Source organism: Peromyscus maniculatus, chromosome 2, assembly GCF_049852395.1.
Source record: "Peromyscus maniculatus bairdii isolate BWxNUB_F1_BW_parent chromosome 2, HU_Pman_BW_mat_3.1, whole genome shotgun sequence".
Classification (NCBI taxonomy): domain Eukaryota; kingdom Metazoa; phylum Chordata; class Mammalia; order Rodentia; family Cricetidae; genus Peromyscus; species Peromyscus maniculatus.
Window position 1 is genome coordinate 119,504,520 of NC_134853.1, and position 21,389 is coordinate 119,525,908.

The following is a 21,389-nucleotide window of genomic DNA, read 5'->3' on the forward strand; positions in this document are numbered from 1 at the left end:
AGGCTGCCTACACAGCGCTATTTGTACAAAGGTATTTAAAGTAACAATGTCCCAGACTTAACGCTCGAGTGTGTATGACGCTGAGTGGAGCCTCATTCCTTTCCCTAGGTATCAAGTGAGTCTTTTAAATGAACTGTTAGTTTTGTTTTCCTAGCCCTCAGTATCCCTGTGGGCTAGATTTTTACTTTACCAACCGTAATCCCGTCAGGAGTCCCCTAGAAACCCTTCAGAGATGTCATTTCCGGTTTCTTAGAAACCCTTTACGAATAGAAACTTCAAATACCATCAAAATCCTATCGATGACTGAGAGCCACGACTGTCCCCACACCTGCGCGGGTCTCTCTGGGACTCTTTGAGACGCTCACGCCCATGTTCCCTTACGTCTTACCTTTCCCACTGAGCCTCTCTGAACCCTTACCCTCACCCTAGCAGTAAGTATCTTTAAACTCCAAGCCTGCTTCAAACTGGCCGGTCTGAAAATGTGTTTCTGTGACTAAACCGTGAATCCCAGTTTGGACTTTGTGCAGGTCCCTAAAGTTGACGGGAACTCCTTAGGCTGCTGAGGGTGACTCTGGGGAAGACGTGCCTCCTGCTGGTCCCCATGAACGTGAAACCCACGGCCATTCCTCCAGTCTTCCTTAGACTCTCTGTGCGGAAAGCATCCTGCCCTCACTGCTTCCCCAAACACCAAGCTCCCAAAGCTTCAACGCCTTGAGACAGCTGCGAGGAGCAGCTCTTCCTCTGCGGGGGGAACCATTCCTTTCAAGGTGCGCTTCCGGGAGCCGACTACCAAAACCTCAAGTCTTTCTAGGCTGTCCCATCTAAAGCAGCGGTTACCCTCTTTACCTACCATTTACATTATTTCAAATCACCGGCTGAACCTCGGGCTCCGTAGACTCTAGAGCAGGGAGTGCACTTCACGTGTTATCCCTAGCGCCCTCAAAACAGCCCGGCCACACAGCGGTCACCAAAACAAAACAAAAGCAAACCAAACCCCCACTTGGACGGGTTTCCTGAGTTCTCTCGTCAACTGCAGCACCGCACTGTGAGATCACCTCACATCTAAGGTAGAGCCTACAAAACCAAATCCCCCCCAAACGGACACGGCCGCCTGGGTGCCTGCCTTTGGGTCCCTCGGTACCAGCTCGCGCCAGAACCCGCCGAAGCTTCTGCCGCGAGGGACGAGCCCGCAGAGCCAGCCCGGGGGCGCGGCCGCGCCAGCCGCGTGCGGCGGAGCCCTGCCTGTCTAGGGCGGTGTCTGTTGTGATCCAGGGCGGTGTTTGTTGTGATCCGACGGCCTGGGGCCGGGCCGCGGCTCGCTCCCGCTGCAAACTGGACGCCCGGCAGGCGCCGAGCGGCGAGCGAGCCCGTCAGCCATTTGCCGAGTCTCTCGGGCAACTCTGCCAGGAAGCACGCTCCAAAAAAAAGGGGAGGTGGGAGGGAAGGCGGGTCTGCGCCCGGGCCTCGGTCGGGGAGCCCCACCCTCCGGGGTCGCCGCCTCCCCGCGCTAACAAAACGCAAAGCGGAACTCTAACCGCCGGCCGCGAAAGCGCGCACCGCAGCGCCAATGAGCGCGGCTGCAGGCGCCCCCGGGCGCCGCCCGCCCAACCAGGACCGGCCGGGGCGCGCTCCCTCTACTTTCTCATTGGCCGGAGTGTCTTGCCGGCCCCCCGAATTGGCTTTTCGTATGGGCACTTCTGATTGGCTCTTCCCGCCGGGGCGCAGGGCCGAGGGTTTGGAAACCGTGCCTCTTGGATTGGCGCGTTTGAGCACCTGAGGGAGAGGGGCTGGAACTCCCAGCCCCTCCCTGTCCCATCCGCCGACCCGTACGCTCCCACCCCTCCAACTCGCGACTGCGAAGGTTTAAAAAAGAATTAAAAAAAAAAAAAAAAGAGGGCGTGAGCGAGGCTCCTGCGCGCCAGCCCGGCCCCCCGCGCCGCGCGCGCCTCTGCGAGGACCCGCGCGAGCTGCCCGCGCCGCTGCCTGCGCTGTTTAAACTGCGGAACCCGTTAGGCCCGGGGGTGGGAGGGAGCGGGGGGGAAACTACCGTTCCAGCTGGTTCCGGAGCCGAGCGCGCCGGGGGCGAGGGGCGGTCGCGCGGCGGCTCGCGCCTCGCGCCTCGTCTCTGCAGCGCGGCGAGGAGAACCGGCACTTTCCGCGGACGCCACCTCCAGCCGCGACGCTGGCGCGGGCGGGGGTTCACTCGCGGGGGTCCTGAGACTGAGGAAAACGCGCCAAGTTCCCCCTCGGTGGCCGAGCGGGGGACCCTGCGGCTCAGGAGCGCCGCCACCGCCGTGCGCCCGTAGCCTTGGCGGCCGGGCTGCGCCGGGGATGTAGTGGGGCCGCGGCGGGCAGGACCGAGCGGCGGCCCGGCTCCCGCTCGGCGGACGAATGGTCACTCCCGCGCGGGAGGCACCCACCAGCGACCCCTCTCCCGGGACGGCGGCGGGGCTCACCTGTCGCGCCCGCCCTCTGCCCGGCTGGTCTCGCCGGCGGCGGCGGCGCCGCGGACTTGCTCAGGGCCATGACCGGGTAAGGAGGGTCGGGGGTTCGGGGCCCGCGGCTGCGGGGCAGGTGCGGACCGTGGGGAGGCCCCTCCGGCCCGGGCTGCGCTGCGGGGGACGGGAGGGCGGAGGGCGGAGGGCGGGCGCGGCGACCCCCGGGCGGCCACCCGGCAGCTTGTGCCCCTCTGCCTCTGCCCACCGGAGCGCCGGCCGCCCGGCCGCCCGGGAGGAGAGGTGTTTGCCAGCGCTGCGTCCTGCGTCGGCGTTTGCGAAATTTTACCGCGCATTTTCTTGACTTGCAGTTTCCCCACAAGTGTGTACGGCGCCACGTGTCTTAACCCTGCGCCCAAGAGCTTGTCTTTATTGTTTCACGTTTTTCTCGGAAAGGAAAAGTTGGACCCTGTCGTTTCACGCAGATCTGAAAAGTCAAGGGGCTGGGGGTTCCCGGTGTCATTTGGTCGAGAAGGTTGAGTTCATTGTACGGAGCGTGGTTTGTACGGTTCGGGAGAGACGCTTTTGACCGAAAGTTCCTACTTAGAAGGGACGGCGAGAGCGTAGGATTGGGCGCCGGGGAAAGTGTCACGGTCTGGGTGACCGTCGGCGCCGGCCGCTTGTTTGCGGGAGGGGATGGCTGGCCGAGGTGATGGCCGCTATTTCAGCTGCCAGGTCACTTCTCCCTTCTCTCATTGGCTCCCAGGAAGACACCTTTCTCGAGTCATTAAAGCTTGCGGATCTCTGACAGTTTAGGGAAGGCTGATTTATTATTCACAACATTAATAATGTCCTGTTTTTATTATTAAGTAATGGTGGCATCTTACTATTCATCATGTTTCATGAGGAACATTAAGGGGCCAGGAGAGACAAAACTGAAGTTGCGGGGAAGGTGGGAAAATTTGTCATCTATCCTGTTCTTCCTTAGTTGGTTCCCAAAAAATGGTTTCAGTGCTGTGTACACTGGAGTGAAATGTTTCGGGGTAGAATTTGAGTGATTTTTTTTTTTTTTTTTAATTTTTGGTGCACCTCAATTTACTACTCAGGTATCTACCTACATTTGAAACTTGATCGTATTTTAGGGATATTGGGATAAAAGAATATTTTTCTTCTAGATGTCCCAAATGAAAAATAGACTTCTGTAAAGTATCACAAATATTACCACATTCTTTTTTTCTTCCGTTTTGAAATTTTACTTTTAAACAGGGTAGAAAGGTTCTTGTTCAGTGCAATTTTAAAATCACATAGTTTAGAAACAATTGGAGCTGGGTGTGGTGACTCACAGAACTTTCATACCTGCGTTAGAGAGAGGCCGAGGCAGGTGACTCTCTGAGTCCCAGGCCAGCCTTGTTTACCACATAAGACATTCCAAGATAGCCAGGGCTACAGTGTGACCTTGCTTCAAAACAGAATTGGAAGGCTAAAGTATAGTAATTTTTAGTGCACATGAAGTGGAGCAAGGTTTTCCAACAACTGTTCCAGCTTTGTGTGTGTAGCTTCTTGCAGATTTTTGTAACTGAAGCCAGATATGTGCCTTTTGTAGTGAATTACACTTGACGCCTTTTCAGAGACTGTATTGTATATATTCATTATTGACTGTAAATGGCCGTAGAAAGAAAGATTGTAGTGTCCACTGCTACTTTGGTTCTCAATCTCCCCCCCCCCCCCCCCAACTAAGGGTTTCTCTGTGTAGTTTTGGTGCCTGTCCTGGATCTCGATTTGTAGACCAGGCTGGCCTCGAGCTCAGAGATTTGCTTGGCTCTGCCTCTCCAGTACTGGCATTAAAGGCGTGCGCCACCACTGCCCGGCTCATCCCTGTTTTTTTTTTTTTTTAAAAAACTTCTTATAATTAGAGACGGTTTTTGTGTAAATCTATTTATTTATTTACTTGTTTATTTATTTTTAATCGTTGTGTGTGTTTAAGGTCAGAGGGCACCCTTCAGAAGTTGAGTCCCGGGATCAAGCTCAGGTTGTCGGGCTTAGCAGCAAGTGCCTTTTACTCCCTGGGCCATCTCACCAGCCCTGGGTTTTTACTGAATTCTGTGACCTTATTGTACTCTATGTATGATTTTCCTAAATGGGTATTTTGTAATGTGGTCCTGAATGTGTACATTCTAAAGTAATAAGAATTTAGTAGTATATCTTAAAGAAAGTTAAACAGTGTAGCTTCATTTAATCCAGCACTTCTCAACTTGGGGGGTGCGACCTCTGGGGGTTCAAATGACCCTTTTTTTCATAGGGGTTGCATATCAGAGATCCTGCATACCAGATATTTACATTAGGATTCTTAGCAGTAGCAAAATTACAGTTATGAAGTAGTAAAATAATTTTACAGTTGGAGGTCACCACAGCATGAGGAATTGTATGTATTCAAGGGTCACAGCATTAGGAAGGTTGAGAACCACTAAGCAATAAACCTTAAGTGTCTACTGTCAGGCATTAGGTTTTTCAATATGATGTCCTGATTTGTACCACCCACTTGGTAAATTTTTCACAATTGTTAATTTTGTCACCTATACCTGATAACTATAGTCTGATAACTGAGGACTAATGAAGTCTTTTTTTTGTGTTTGATTAACAGATATAATTGGTGATTACAGCTGCCTTCTATAAGTTAATTCTCGTCAACTCCTTGCAATTTTAAAAGAAAATGCCTGGTGTCATACCTAGTGAAAGTAATGGGCTTTCAAGAGGTAGTCCATCGAAGAAGAACAGACTTTCTTTGAAGTTTTTTCAGAAAAAGGAAACTAAAAGAGCTTTAGATTTCACCGATTCTCAAGAAAATGAAGAAAAAGCTTCTGAATATAGAGGATCTGAGATGTATGTATTTTATTTTAAATCTATTTCTGTACTTTATTCTGAATCAATGAAGGAACATTGAACTTGGGTTGATACTTCTGTACTGACCTGACAGTTCACACAGGTTAGAAGAAAATACTCGGGTTGGGGATTTAGCTCAACGGTAGAGTACTTGCCTAGCAAGCACAAGGCCCTGGGTTCTATCCTCAGCTCCAAAAAGCAAAAAAAACAAACTCATGAATTTGCATTTAATGAGATGAGAATTAACGTGTCCTTGTGGTTCCTCATAGGATCACATCCACAATGTGAACTTATTAGCATTAACATCGTGTTGGGAGTGATTGAGACTAACTTGGAATTATCGACTGAAACTATCAGTTTATGCTTGATATTTTGCAGAGCATTTTGTGTAACAACAGGGTTCTCTTTGATTTGGTTCAGAAGATTTGACAGTTACACTCCAAAACTACTCAGAAGCAGGACAGTTGCAAATTATATTGAAATTGGACTTTAAAAATGGCTTTCTAATTGCACATAAATTCTTTAGTCACTAAAAAAAAAGGAGAGAAGGAGTGCACATAAAGTACAAATGAGTCCAGTCATAATAGAGGCTATAAAGCTAATTATTTTGTATGGTGGGTAAGTGCACAGAAAATGTAATTGACGGGAGAAGGATGAAGCTCTGAGTAGAACTCCATCGCTTCATAATGGCTATCCTATAGGACTGGACAGGGTTTGAGTGGCCCCCTTAGTCTAGCTGCATGATGTTTTTATTTGAATTCATTACAATAGGCTTCTTTTTTTTTTTTTTTATTAAAAAATAAAGAGCAAAAGTGAATATTCCAAATTGCTGTAGCTGGAGTCTATCATTCAACAACTGGGCACTCTGTTGGGTAACTAAAGGAGATTTTATCCCATGTTTTCCCAGTGATTGTTTAGAGTTAGGTATATAGCTCAGGATCTCCTGGGTTCAATCCCAAAGATGGAAAAGAGATGACCTATATTTAAGTGAGGAGAAGCAGTGTAATTCTCCTCATAGACTTTCTTCTAAACCTTTATGAACAGGACTTTAGTATAATCTCCTTAAATAGTGTTGCTAATTATTAGCTCATACCCAGGTTTATATTCAGAATTAAACTGATTAAAATGTCACAGTAGGTGAAAGAAACCACCATATCAGTTCATTTACTTTTGTAGGATTAACATTCTCTTAAGGGAATTATTGTGAGGTTTGTGGAGTATAGTGATGTTTTAAAATCTCTAATGGGTATATATTTTGAATCTGTAATGGTTGCTCTTAAAAGTGTCACCTGATTGTTCATGTCATACCTCTATTGTAAAAAACCTAAATTTAGGGCAGTAGCATTTTCACTTTAAGATGCCACTTCTTTATATCTTTTCTTCCCTGTGTATTAATAGTGACCAAGTTGTTCCTGCGGCACAATCCTCACCAATAAACTGTGAGAAGAGAGAAAACCTGTTACCATTTGTGGGACTGAATAATCTTGGCAACACTTGCTATCTGAATAGTATTCTTCAGGTAAAATGAGGTCATGTTTAATGGTTCTGAAAATTTTAGATTATTGAATGGCTTTGCCTATACTTTGTTTACCTTTCAAACCAAATCAGGCTATAATAATACTCTAAACTGCACATTACTAAACTTCCTGTGGGCTAAGAAAAAAATAAAGGTGAGATATTAAAATTGGGTAGATTAAGATACCACAACATTTTTTTTTCTTTTTTTCTGCTTCATTCCTGGTGCTGTGTCCACTTAAAAACTTCTGTTATTTTGCATGCCCTTAAAATTTTCTGTTTGCTTTTTTTGTCCTTGTAATCTTAATCTTACTAATATAGCTACCTAGGTTCAGAGCTAAGAGCTACTGAGGGAAGAGTGGGTTAGAACTGATGGGGTAGAGAAAATAAGTTTTGATTAAGGGTGTTAATGTCTAAGTGTTAGGTGATAGACATTAAAATTGCCCTACAGAAGGCGTTAGTGATTCTAGGTGTATTGTTTGCTCAGTACTTAGATGCTATCCTTTTTGTAGGTGTTATACTTTTGTCCTGGCTTTAAGTCTGGAGTGAAGCACTTATTTAATATTATTTCAAGGAAGAAAGAAGCTCTGAAGGATGACTCTAATCAGAAAGATAAGGTAAAAAGATAAAAAAATTAATTTAAAAAGCAACATAAGTTAAGGGGAAGGTCATGTAGGTGGTGCACACCTTTTGTCCCAGCACTTGAGAGGCAAACACAGGTGGATCTCTGAGGCTGAGGCCAAGTCTGGTTTTGTCTCTAACATGATTTCTTGGCCAGACAGGGCTACACAGTGAGACCCTGTCAATAACAAAAACAACTCACACAAACAAGAAACTAATGGGAGGAGTTAAATTTATTTGTTAAATAAATACAAGGTTAATAGATTAATATTAATGTTAAATAAAAGGTAATAGATTCTTGAGAGCTCAGGACAGTGGTGGCAGATGATTTCTGTTGATTTATAAACAAGAATTAAGCTTTTCAGTATTGTATATTGTCAGTATTTTTCATTCTGATAAAAGAGTTTACCAGATTATTCAGTCTTGTATAGTTTTTTTTTTTCTGTTTCATTTTTATGCATTGGTTACTAGATCAGGGAAGTTCTACCACTGACCAATCCCCTAGCCTCAATTGCAAAGAAATATATTAAAAGAAAACTGATTAGAAAATTACTTTCCATTTAGAAAGCAACTGGGAAAAAACTCTGAAATGAAGAAAAAAGTTGACCTGTATGCTTAATAGAATTTTTGTTGTACTGAAATTAAAATTAGAAGAGCTACATTGTTCAGTGAGACTAAGAAGTAAAGAGGTACTTATTTAATTTTTTTTTTCCTTGATAGGGAAGCTGCAAAGAAGATCCTTTGGCAAGTTATGAGCTTATATGCAGTTTACAGTCCTTAATAATTTCAGTTGAACAGCTTCAGGCTAGTTTTCTCTTAAATCCGGAGAAATATACAGATGAACTTGCTACACAGCCAAGGCGACTGCTTAACACACTCAGGTATAGCCTCTCTAACCCAACTTTACAGTTCTTTATGTATGTTTCTGTCTTTAGATGAGAGTGATATAGGAATAAATAGGAATAAATGGCAAGAAAAGTGAAGCTCAAGGCTCACGGCCTTTTATATCCCAGAGGTTTTGAAAATTAATTTTTAAATATAAATGATACTAAATTAGATCAAATTTATATTAGCCTATTTATATTCTTTACTCATAGTTCTTCCTGATATGAATTAGTAAATTTTCTGTCAAGACTGATGTGTGATTAACGGGTACTGCCCCATATGTTGATGATTCATACTTTTATTTTTGTGTTATATTACACTCCTTAAAAAAAAAATACAGGTATATGGACTCCACACCAAATCAGTCTCTGGTAGTAAAGCCCAGATATCACTAGATTACTCATTTTTGTGGTACTGAGGATTGAACCCAGGCCTTGTACATGCTAGAGCACATACTCTATCATTGACCTGTAGACCCATATTGCCATTTGAAAGTGAAAATACCAGAATTCTTGAACACATGTGGTCCCAAGGATTTCAGATTAGAAATTGCAGGCCTGTATACAGAACGTGTCAATGTGTAAAAACTCCAAGTTCCAAACACACACATACATATATGTATAGTAACATTGAAAAAAATTCATAATGAGAACTTACAAAAAAAGTCTTTTAGTTTTTGAATAGATATACGCACAGGACATTTATTTACCTTTGTTAAGAGGCATTATAAAAAGGTGGCCAAGAGCTGATTCTGGACCCTCAGTTTGCATCTTTTATGACTATTAGGCAAGTTTTTTAACCTCATGGCATCTGTCAGTAGTAACTAGTAATAGCAGTTACTGTGAGGGACACAAACAGCATTTTTAATAAAACCTGGTATATGGTAAAAAAAAACATAATATTTAGAAGAGGGTCACGGTATTGAAAGTAAAAAATACAGTAAAATTGTTTTTTACTTTTAACTAAATTTAGGTAAGAGGTTTCAAATTAGAATACTTAATATTTAAAATAGAAAAATTTTATGTTACTATACAAAAGTGGAATTAGCTAAAAATGAATACTTCTATTCATAGGGAACTCAACCCTATGTATGAAGGATATCTACAGCATGATGCACAGGAAGTGCTACAGTGTATTCTGGGAAACATTCAAGAAACATGTCAACTCCTAAAAAAAGAAGAAGTGAAAAACTTGGCTGAATTATCTACTAAGGTAGAAGAAAAATCTCATCAGAAAGAGGAGATGAGTGGAGTCAACAACACGGAGATGGACAGTATGAGGAATTTGGAGGACTTTAAAGAAAAACTCCCAAAAGGAAACTGGAAAAGAAAAAGTGACAGTGAGTCTGGTAACCTGAAGAAAAAAGTTAAATTGTCCAAGGAACCCCAGTCATTGGAAGAGAACCAGAGACAAACTAGATCAAAGAGAAAAGCTACAGGTGACACAGTTGAGATTTCTAAAACCATCCCCAAGTGTGTTTCTGAAAATGAGAGTGCAAGACCCTCTCAAAAGAAATCAAAAGTAAAAATCAATTGGCTAAAGTCTACAACTAAGCAGCCCAGCATTCTTTCTAAGTTCTGTAGTCTGGGGAAAATAACAACAAACCAGCGATCCAAAGGACAACCTAAAGAGAACGAGTATGACCTGGAAGAGGACTTAGGGAAGAACGAAAGTGAGAACACAGCCAATGGTGGTATTCTCGAATCTCCAGGAAGCAGTGTTAAACCTGTGCACGTTAGTGAAGTTAAGCCCATAAACAAAGGTCAGTGTAGTTATTAGATGGACAAGTTGGGATATTGATAGCTATAGAAAGACACAATATTTGAGATCTTGTTTTGAGAAGGTAATTTATCATTAGATGTCAGCTGCAGTGTTTAAAGCGTGATGGAGTGTGTGAACATGTATTATGGAATGCTCTTGTTATTAACATTAAGATTATTTTGCTTGTTGGTTTCTAAACTAGGGAAGTTCAGTATATTTTTTAATGGAAAAGCTGTGGTATTTCTGTCCTTCCTCCCCGTTTTATGTACACAGTACGACATAAGCTCATAAGGGACACATTCAGTGAATCTTAGTAGAGATTTTGTTTATACATGTATGCATCTTAGGAAAAAATCTGTAGTTAATGTGGTTGATGATTGTACCAAAGTTGTTTTCTTTCTTTGGGGCAGTTCTATAAGGACATGTCTTTGGGAAGCAAGTTGAAGATAGTAATTTCTATGTAAAAATTTTTTGGTAGTGACTACATTTCATGAATAAGGCACTGCTTAATTAGATGTGAAAATGGGTCTTGTGTTCATTCATGATATATTTTATTTCAGTGAGAAATTGTTGACTTGGACTATACTGAAAAACAAATCTGTGTACACTCAATTTTCCTGTTTTTATTTTAGGTGCAGAACAAGTTGGTTTTGAACTCGTAGAGAAATTATTTCAAGGTCAGCTAGTATTAAGGACTCGCTGTTTGGAATGTGAAAGCTTAACAGAAAGAAGAGAAGATTTTCAGGATATTAGTGTCCCGGTACAAGAAGATGAGCTGTCTAAAGTTGAGGAGAGCTCTGAAAGTAAGCAAGTGGGAGCTGGTGTGGACCATGGGCTAGTTAGTGTTCTCCAGCATAATGTAGTATCCTTGGTATATAATATTTATATAGTGTCTTGGTATATAATATATAGTAGTGCTTGGAATATAATATATAGTATAGTGTCTTGGTATATAATACATAGTATAGTGTCTTGGTACATAATATATAGCTTTCCTTTTTTCTATTGCACCACTTGTTAATTCCATTTATGAAACTATAGCATTTTAATGTAAAATGTTGGAATGCAAAAATGAAATAATTTAACATTTGAGTTCTTAATATTTTGGCAACTGGGCTTTTTTTTTTTTTTTTTTTTGGTTTTTCAAGACAGGGTTTCTCTGTGTAGCTTTGCGCCTTTCCTGGAACTCGTTTTGTAGACCAGGCTGGCCTCGAACTCACAGAGATCCCCCTGACTGCCTCCCGAGTGCTGGGATTAAAGGCGTGCGCCACCACCGCCCGGTGATAATTTTAAAATTAATACTTGAGCCACTGTTGTGTTCAGTGTAAACCATGAAAAGTGTGGAATGTCCTGAGGAATCATGAGACTGGCTTTACTTACCTGGAGAATACTGGCAGTTGACTTAGACTGAGCAAGGACTGGGTTGACTTGGCTTTTGCTGTCCCTAACATTTTTTCCTTTTTCCTTCTTGGCTAATGATCTTTAGAAGACATGTATGTGTACTTTAGGATAACTGAAAGTAAAAGAAATCTCTTTAGATGTTGGGGATGGGTTATTTGAAACTGAATAATATTACACATGGAACTTTGTTAATTTTTGACTGTCTGAAAGATATTATGAGTGAACAATTCTGTTTTATAGTTTCTCCAGAGCCAAAAACAGAAATGAAGACCTTGAGATGGGCAATTTCACAGTTTGCTTCAGTGGAGAGAATTGTAGGGGAAGATAAATATTTTTGTGAAAATTGCCATCATTATACAGAAGCAGAGCGAAGTCTCTTATTTGATAAAATGCCTGAAGTTATCACTATCCATCTGAAGTGCTTTGCTGCTAGTGGCTTGGAGTGAGTATTGTGAATAAATGAGGGAAATAGTAGCTTTGTTTCAGTGCTGTGTGAAGTGAAGTCATTGTAAGAACCACTCTGCTCTTAGTAGGTGGGTTGTTTGGGTATAAATACATAAATATGCTTTGGGGGGCTGGTCACACAGCTCAGGTAGTGTGCTTGTCTAGCAAACATGAGGTCCCGGATTTGATCTCTAGAACTAAAAAGAAAACAAAGAACCAAACCCCACAAAAAAACAGCACAATTCTCAGATCTATCCTTTTAAAGTCATGTAGGTGCTAGTAATAGTGTTTCGCCTCAGTGGAACTGCCTGAAGGGGAGAAAGCTTTAATGTTCCTTTTTTTTTTTTTTTTTTTTTTTTTTTTTAAATTTCCCTTCCATCCCCTTCTCTGAGACAGGGTTTCATTCACTGTTATAGCTATGGTGGCCTCTACATGCAGCTGTCCTCTTGCCTCAGATGCTGAAGGATTAGAGATGTAAGCCACCAGACTCACACTTTTTTTGGGAGGATAATGAAGCAAAATTCTTCTTAGTTTTAAGGAAAGTTAGGAAATCCAACTCATCTCTGAAAACTTTGGGAAATTTTATAGTTGAGAATTGGTACAAAAGCTATTAAAAATAGATATAAAAAATGGATGTTTTTGGATAATCTGTCTTTTCTGAAATGCTATTGGACAGTTCATGGTTTCCACATTTATTTATTGACTTGTTTGAAATTACCATGAGAGCATCCTAGCAGTCCTCAAATGTCATCAAAGAGATGTAGGGTCTTTTTTAGTCGTTTTAATATATATTACATGAAGCAAAAACAGAATATAGAAGACTTTGGTTTTAAAAGTTTGGTCTTTTAAGAATTCTTATTTTCTAGTGTTATAAATCTAATAAAAGAATGAAGAAAATATACTTTCCACAGAAACATCCAAATATCAGTTATTTAAACTTTTTTGCTTTTTTTAAAGAGGCTCCCCACTGTGTATCCCTGGCTGGCCTGGAATTTGCTATGTAGACCAGGTTGGCCATGTACTTGATCCACCTGCCTCTGCTTCCTAAGTGCCAGGATTAAAGGTGTATACTATTATTATCATCGTAGGCTCTATTTTAATATTTTTGTGTATGATTTTTTTTCAAAATTGAGGTCTTATTCTGTCTTTGCTCATAACTAAACATTAAGGACTTAATACTTGGATTCACATTGTATGTAAAAATTTCACATTTAAAACATAATTACAGGAAGCTTTTTTTTCCTTCCAAAGGTTTGATTGTTATGGTGGTGGACTTTCCAAGATCAACACTCCTTTATTGACACCTCTTAAACTGTCACTAGAAGAATGGAGTACAAAGCCGACTAATGACAGCTATGGATTATTTGCTGTTGTGATGCACAGTGGCATTACTATTAGTAGTGGGCACTATACTGCTTCTGTGAAAGTCACTGACCTTAACAGTCTAGAACTAGATAAAGGGAATTTTGTGGTTGACCAGATGTGTGAACTAGGTAAGCTAGAGCCACTGAATGAGGAGGAAGCAAGGGGGATGGCTGAAAATTACGGTGATGAAGTGTCAACTAGAGTTGGTGGAAATGCCCAGCCAAGTAAAGTTTTGAACAAAAAAAATGTAGAAGCTGTTGGACTTCTTGGAGGACAAAAGAGCAAAGCAGATTATGAACTGTACAACAAAGCGTCTAATCCTGATAAGGTTGCCGGGACAGCGTTGGCTGAAAATAGAAATTCTGAAACTAATGATACAAATGGGACCCACGAATCCGACAGGAACAAGGAATCCAGTGACCAAACAGGCATTAACATGAATGGATTTGAGAACAAAATTTCCTATGTAGTGCAAAGCTTAAAGGAGTATGAGGGGAAGTGGTTGCTCTTTGATGACTCTGAAGTAAAAGTTACAGAAGAGAAGGACTTTTTGAATTCTCTTTCCCCTTCTACATCTCCTACATCTACTCCCTACTTGCTATTTTATAAGAAATTATAGTGAGTATATTTTCCTTGTGTATATATTAAACAGACCTGGACAAACATTGGTAAAGTTGATTACACCTAAGAGTCTTATCTTAGTTTATCTTTTGAAGCTATCGGATATTATTGGTCTCTCTAGACTTTTATATAAATAGTGAGATTTTAAATACTGAAAACCATGTTAATTTTTAGAATCATTTTCCTTAGTAGAGACGAGTGATGCATAATAAGCTCCTGGGAACAAACTTGTATAGGTACTAAATGATCCAAAATGGAAGCTTGGAAGCAGTTAACACTTTTGGATTTACACGATCTTTTGTGTTTGCTTTTTAAAATAAAGTGCTTGTATTTGTATTCTCCATATTTTGGAGTAATTATCTACTTGATGTTTATAGGTCTGGCTTTTTCACCTGAGAAACAGAATCTCATTCAGTATATTTAGTTTTATAATAGTCATGGAGCCAAATCTTTGGGCTGTATCAGAGGCACAAAGCCTAGAGTGTGTATATTCACAGTGGTGTATATTTTGTGCCTTGAATAACTTTGGAAAGTGTCTCAGAAAACCTGGCAGTCCCTTCTGTCTTCATAAGGATTTTATATGTATTTATGAAGATGACTCTGTACTCTAGTCAATCTTTTGGGCATGACTCATTTGTATCTCTTCATACTCATTCTGCACGATCTGTATATAGTACATCGACCTAGAGGTGTGACCTTTAATTTTTTTTTTTTTAAAAACTGGGAGGTCAATAAAATTTAAACTGTTTAACAACCATGTATACACATGTGTGATTTTTTTTTTTTAAATGCATAACTTTTTATCAGAGTTCTCTTAAAGGCAAATGTGTGCATATAAGAGAATAATCATGCATAATTACCTTCAGTACTCAATTTCTGGCAGTGGAAAGCAGAGGTAAAAAATATTTTCAGAGGACAAACTAGTTCTTCCAAGTTGTCTTAGATTTAAGATAATGTGTTCAACATACATAGACGCTTGACTGAGTTTTAAGTCATTCTAAGTCACTTGGTTTAGGACTACAAGGGACACTATTGGCGTTTAAGCCTATCTTAGAAATGAGTAAGTATATAAATGCTTTTGGAATAACATCTCATTCTGACAGGAAAGACTGCTTATTCAATTAACATTCTCCCACAGATGGTGTGATGGAAATTAAATCCTGAGTCTCCTTCCCTTTAGTTTAGAATCACTGGTAAATCTTCAAATAACCAACTGTGCTATCAATTAGAGATGAGGCAAGAAAGGTGTTTTTAGAAAACATTGTCAGGAAATAGAACAAAATGAGTAAGATGTCTCCATTCTAACTCATGAGAAAATAACTGGTATTTCATAACTAAATCATAATTACATAAAAATTAAAGCCCTTCATACTCCCACTGAGATGTGAAACAGTTAAAGTAACTAAGTGAGGAGTGACAGGTTTACTTAGTGTCTTCTCCCTACTGGTTACCTCCTTTACCATCCCACAGCTCACCAAAGAGGGGAAAGGATGTCATTTCAAGTGACTCACCAGCGCTCAGTAGTTGGGTATTATGTTTGAAACATTCAGAAAATGTGAATATTCACTGGGGTAGTTGTGCCAAGTGTGTAAAGTGTTAATTTTCTCTGTGTACCTTTTTCATACTGAAATTATAATTACTTTGGTGATAGCAACTAATTTATGCATTTTGTAAAACCAAGTGACTTCTCACTTAATTGGTAGAGTAAAACCAATGAAGCGCTAGCTCTGTGTTAACTTCACTGATATCAAATAGCCTTAGAGCAGCTTTCTAGTTAATGGTTCAGTCAAACATTTGATACATGAATTTGAAGCACAGAAATAAATTTAAATTGCTGATTCATGAAGTTGATACTAGTAAAATGACCCATAAAGATCAAGCTGCTATCATTACCATGTCACCAGTATTAGATATTTTGGTATGTAATCATTTATAGAAATCATTTTGGTTCTTGTGTTTTTTGCAACAGTTTCTCTGTGTAGCCTTGGCTGTCCTGGAATGCACTCTGTAGACCAGGCTGGCCTGGAACTCACAGAAATCTGGACTATCTCTGCCTCCTGAATGCTCAGATTAAAGGCGTGTGCCACTACAGCCTGATTTTATGGGAATGCTGTATCAAATACTTTCTGGTAATTCTTAACAGGTCTTTTTGTGGGGTAGTATCTGTTACCATTAACTAATTTGGGGCAGTTTTGATGCCAGTTTAGAACCAGTTTTTGAACAATTATTTCCCCAGTTTAGAACCAGTTTTTGAACAATTATTTCCCCATTTTAATAGAGGAAAAAAAAAAACTAAAATCCCACTCATTAAAATTAGTGTAAACATTCACATATTTAATAGTACCTTTAAAATAAGCATTACTACATTTAAAATGGTTCCAAAATGAATGAATCTATAAATGGTAATATAAATTAAAAAATAAGAACTTAAAGTAAATAAATTTAACATTAGCTATGGTATAAATAATTGTAAATGTGTACTGTACCTTTGAATCATTAACTTTTTTTTTTTTTTTTTTAAGATGATAGCATGTTACCGGAAGGTTAGAAACCACAGCCATGAGCTCACATGTAACAGCCTGCACCTGGTAGCATTCTTCAGTGAGCAAATCAGTGCTATTGCTTCCAGATGACATCCAAGTCCTATGTCTCAACAGAAGACCTCACATCCATGTGGAATACATGGCTCTTTTCAAATGGATAGAACAAGTGTATATTTTAGAGTTCCATTTTTCGAAGGCTCATGCGGCTGAAGGAGTCTCTGAGGAAAAGAAGAGAATATCATTAACAATTTTTAGAAGGCACCACAATTTTTTTCATAAACCTTTAAAGGGTTTTTGTTCTGTTTTTCCTGCCAGAGATACCTCAATGTTAGATGCTCATCTTATATTCTCTATCATATTCTGGTTTAGATTTCTCTACAGATTAGAGGTATGTGATAGCAGCCTAGCTTAATAGAAGGCCTAAATTCTCCAGCCTGCTTCTACAGTCAAGCATTTACAAGAGCACATCTCACCCAGTCTCTGGGAAAGTCCCTTCTACCAATAGGAGAGGTCTCAGATCACATTTGACAATCTACCAAAGTCAAGGTCTCAGATCACATTTGACAATCAAAACAACATTCCAGGTTTTATATTTTCAGCAAAATTAAAATCCTAAGACATTTTTTATCTCCTGAGTTCTAAAGACTTGAGTTTATTCATGAAATGTCTCTCTAGATTTTCCTTCTTCATGAATTGGTTTCTTTTGCTCATCCTTCCTCATGTTAGTTAAGTAGGCACCGTGGGAGTTTAGGAAAGGTGAAAGCAGTTACCAAGAAAATGACATTTAGCTTTGCAGTTCAAAGATTGCTTTTTTAGTTCCAGGGGAGAGTTTTAAAAGCTGGATACTATTCATCAAGAAAAGAGGTTGTTAAGCTGGAAAGATGGCTTAGTGGTTAATGCTTTCTGCTCTTGTAGAGGGAGCCAGGTTAGGTTCCCAGTACCCACAGGTGGCTCACACAACCTTCTGTAACTCCAGTTCCAGATCAGATGCCCTCTAGCCTCCAAGGGTATCTGCCTGCACATGGTGCACAGGTTCATGCAGTCACACACACACATTTTTAAAGTCTTGGGGGTACTGGGGATGTAACTTAGTTGTAGAGTGCTTGCCTACACGCCCCAAGCCCTGGCTAGTCTAGCACCACATAATCTGGGTCTGGTATCTTTGTAATTGAAGTACTTTGGAGGGAGGCAAGAGGATCAGAAATTCAAGGTCATTCTCCCCTACATATTGAATTCAAGGCCAACCTGAGTTACAGGATATCCTGTTTCAAAAAGTACATTTTGGTTTTTAAAAAAGAAAAGGGTTTCCTAGATCTGAGCTTGGTAATGTATTCCTGGGAGTCAGATGCAGGGAAATGGTCAAAGGTCAACCTGGTTTAAATAGCAACACTCCAGAAAAACTGCCACCTTCCAAACAAAACCACCAAACCAAACAACAAAAACTACAAATTCCTCAGAGAACCAAAAATTGCATGCTGATATTAAGTCCAGAGGATTAGACTAAGGAGATGACAGGAAGCTGAAACTATGTTGTGTTTAGGGACATGCCCTCCAGCTCTAACAGTCTTAGCACAGGAAGGACCGGAGAGTGAGAAAGAAACTGAATTAGAATTTGCCAACTGCTTCATTACTGGATTCCTTGCACTTTCACATCCCCTGGGGCCTCTGACCTGCTGGGATTGATGATGATGAGTGCAGGTAGCTAGAGATTTCAAAAAGACTGATGAGAAAACTGAAAATGGAGGTGCTTATTTTCCCACTGGGAATTCTGAGAGGAACCTTTCCCATAGGTGTAGGATAAGAAAAGTATACACTTTGGCACAAATGAAAAATGTTCTTTGCACTTCCTCAGTTCCTGTAGTCCATGGGGCAGATGCAGATGTCACAGATGGAGGATGTGACATAAAGCAGGCCCTTCACTGATTTCCTTTTTCCTTTTTTAAGAGAGTATTTATCTAAGAGGCCCAGACTCTCCTCAATCTCACAACCCTGCTTCAGCTTCTCTAATACTGGGATGACAGCAATATACAGTGAGTGTTTTTCTGAATGAATATGTAAATTTGTTTCATTCAGTGGCTTCTCAATGGTTATCAAACAACTTAATTGGTTTATTAGTATACCTTTTCAAAGAAAAGGGTGATAAAACAGTGCCACAGTAATCCAACAGGTAGAGAGAAATTCAATATAAAAATGTGAAAAAAGGGCAGTTTACTTTTAGCAGTTTTTGTCCAGTTTCCAGAGCAAGTGCTACGGGATGAATGCCAGGCATCGCCACAGGCTCTTCATCTGCAATGGCATCTTCACCATACCCCCCTCCCCGCCCAGGGTACCTGTACTAAACATGAGGCAAGTACTGCTCACATGAAACCAGGATTCAGTTGTAGAAAATTCCAAGTCCTTCCTTCTGACTTACCAAAAAGAGAAAAGTACTGATGCCTCTTGGGTAGTCGGGTCACCTGCTTTAATCTGTGGCAAGGTTATGTAGAATATTGATGGCTCTGGCTGAGGAAAATGAAGGCCTTGCTCATGAAACACTAGTGAATTCTCTGACAGAAGTGCCAGAAGCTGGGACAGGACTTTGGGTGGGTGTATGAAGGCAGACTTAGTACTGTTGCAGTCAGCATGGCTTCCACAGGGAAAGCTGACATTCAGATCGGGGACAAGTGCAAGGGCTCATGTACTAGTTGATTTGTTAGGTTTCTGGGGACACAGCATTTGAAATGTAGAGTAAAAGGCTGTGCAACTTCAAATCCATCAGTTTTTCTCTTCCTAAAGAGCTCTGAGGAGGAAGCGGAGCATACCTGTGGCAGGTGACGGGCAGCGCCGCCTTGTACAGCTGAGGGATTTTTCTGTTTATCAGAGGCTGCAGAGCCTCTTTAAGGCGGTGATAGTTTCTCTCCAGTTCTCTCTGATACTCCTTTTGATCTGGCCCAATTAAGCTCTTATTTTTTCTTAAGGCATCTTCACACCTAGGGGGTGAGAAAATACATGTTTAGACATTCCCCTCCTGGAAATGTGTAGTCTTAACCACAGACACACACACATTTACCGTGATGAGGACATTTCATACTTCAGCTGATGGCAAATGAGTCTTGTTTTAGGTTTGTGGTGGTGGTATGGTTTGAGTATATTATGGCCCCACAGACTTGATGTGTTGAAGGCTTTGTCCCCAGCTTATGATACTGAGAGGACTGGATCATGAGAGGACTGGATCATGAGGGAGCTGACTTTATCAGTGGGTTATTAGGAGGGTGGCCTGGATGGAGAAGTAGGTCCAGTAGTGGTGTGCCTCTGAAGGTATACTGTGTCCCTGGCCAGTTGCTCTCTCTCTGCTTCCTGGCTGTGATAAACACTTCCTGTACTCATTAAATACATATTTCATTAATTTGTAGCCCAGGCTAGTCTAGAACTTGTGATTCTTCTGTCTCAGCTTCTGAGTAGGGGAAATGTGTGCCACCAGATCTGACTGGTGTTGGGGGATCAAAGTTCAGGCAAGGGCTTTACCACTGAGTTGCTCCTGAGTTGTCTGTGCCAACTGAAGTGATTCCCCCCCAATCCCCCCCTCCCCCCCAGAAACTCTTTAGAAATTCTGGTCACTCATCTGTGTACCAATGGCATTGGCACTCTTCCGCAAACTCCCATATTGATATAAAAGGTTTGGTTTAATAAACAGATCTTGATTATTATCCAATTTATTCAAATAGTTAAGAAAAAATATCTGGATCTCAACAGATAAAGAAAAGACATTTTAACAGGCTAGAGTGGTGGCACACACCTATAGTTCTAGCAGCTGAGGAGCTGAAGCAGAACAGCAAGTTCAAGGCTTACATGGGCTGTCTCAACACAACAAAGCCGTATCTATATATGTGTATCAATATCTCCTTGCTTGTGAATGCAACTCAGATGATGCTTAGAGAAATGCATAGCTTTAAATGCTTATACTATAAAGAAGAGGCCATCAAGCTTGATAACTGATCGCAGAAACCCACATGGTGGAAAGAGAACTGACTCCTGTAGTTTGTCTTCGGGCCTCTACAAACAGGTCCAGAGCATGTGCATGTGAGTGCACATGCACACACAAACACACATAAAATGCAATTTTAAAAATAAAAACTGTTAATATTGAAGAGTAAGCAATTTGAACAGACTAAACTAAAAATATGAGTTTATGTGTATTTTGGAAAAAGCATGCTATCACTTAGGTGAACACATGAAACCCAAATCTGTTGTACATTTGGTATCCCATTCAGACATTCTTCTATGTACATGTTTTGTATGTATATGCTTTGCAATAGGAGCACAGCCAGGAGTCTCCAAGTATATCCAAAATACACCAGTTGGAGGAACAAAAGCACATATATTCATATAATGGAACAAACAGAAATTAAGTAAAACAACACTTATCATCACTGAAGACAGCGTATGACAGAAACCAGTACATACTATTCATTTATATAAGGTTAAAAAATGTAAAACAGCACACCATTCAGGGATTCAGTATTTCTGATAAAACTGTAAAGACAAGAAAACAAATGAGAAAACAGAAATTTAGGACATTTCTGGAAGGAGAGGAGGATGACATCAGAGCATAGAAATAGATTATTTTAATTCAAGATTTAATGAAGATAAGTTTTAAAGACAAAACCTTGGACCAAAAGTAAGTACACAGAAAGTACTATTTTTAGTAATTAAGAACAAACCAAAGTGTCACTCAAAATTGATCTGCAGAAGATACCTTATTTATATGGGTTGTAACAAAGCAGGGGGCTGAGACTGGAGTACCTTGCATTCTTGGTATTAATACTGAGACATTTTGGGGTGTATACTATATTAAGAGCTAATAAAATGTTTATTTTTTTTTATTCAATCATTTCATGATGTAAATTTTAATTCAACAAAAGAAAGAAGACCTACTGTT

The 21,389-nt window shown here is 40.7% G+C and overlaps 2 protein-coding genes across 5 annotated transcripts in view; one reads left to right on the forward strand and one right to left on the reverse strand.

The window, feature by feature from the left end:
* The first annotated feature begins 2,388 nt into the window (after positions 1-2,388).
* Usp1 (ubiquitin specific peptidase 1) lies at positions 2,389-14,682 on the forward strand. Its single transcript, XM_076564553.1, has 9 exons — positions 2,389-2,532; positions 5,077-5,315; positions 6,714-6,834; positions 7,343-7,447; positions 8,172-8,332; positions 9,410-10,098; positions 10,730-10,900; positions 11,739-11,940; positions 13,194-14,682. Exons 2-9 carry the CDS (start codon positions 5,146-5,148, stop codon positions 13,924-13,926), a joined length of 2,352 nt encoding a protein of 783 aa, XP_076420668.1. The 5' UTR covers positions 2,389-2,532; positions 5,077-5,145; the 3' UTR covers positions 13,927-14,682.
* Positions 14,683-16,240: 1,558 nt separating this feature from the next.
* Positions 16,241-21,389, reverse strand: part of Dock7 (dedicator of cytokinesis 7) — a 200,443-nt gene continuing 195,294 nt past the window's right edge. For all 4 annotated transcript variants that reach the window (XM_076564551.1, XM_076564550.1, XM_076564549.1 and 1 more), the window contains 2 exons: positions 19,273-19,440; positions 16,241-16,689 (listed from right to left, as the gene is read on the reverse strand). In XM_076564551.1, coding sequence (XP_076420666.1) covers positions 16,647-16,689; positions 19,273-19,440 — 211 coding nt within the window. In that variant the 3' untranslated portion in view covers positions 16,241-16,646. The remainder of the gene's footprint in view (positions 16,690-19,272; positions 19,441-21,389) is intronic.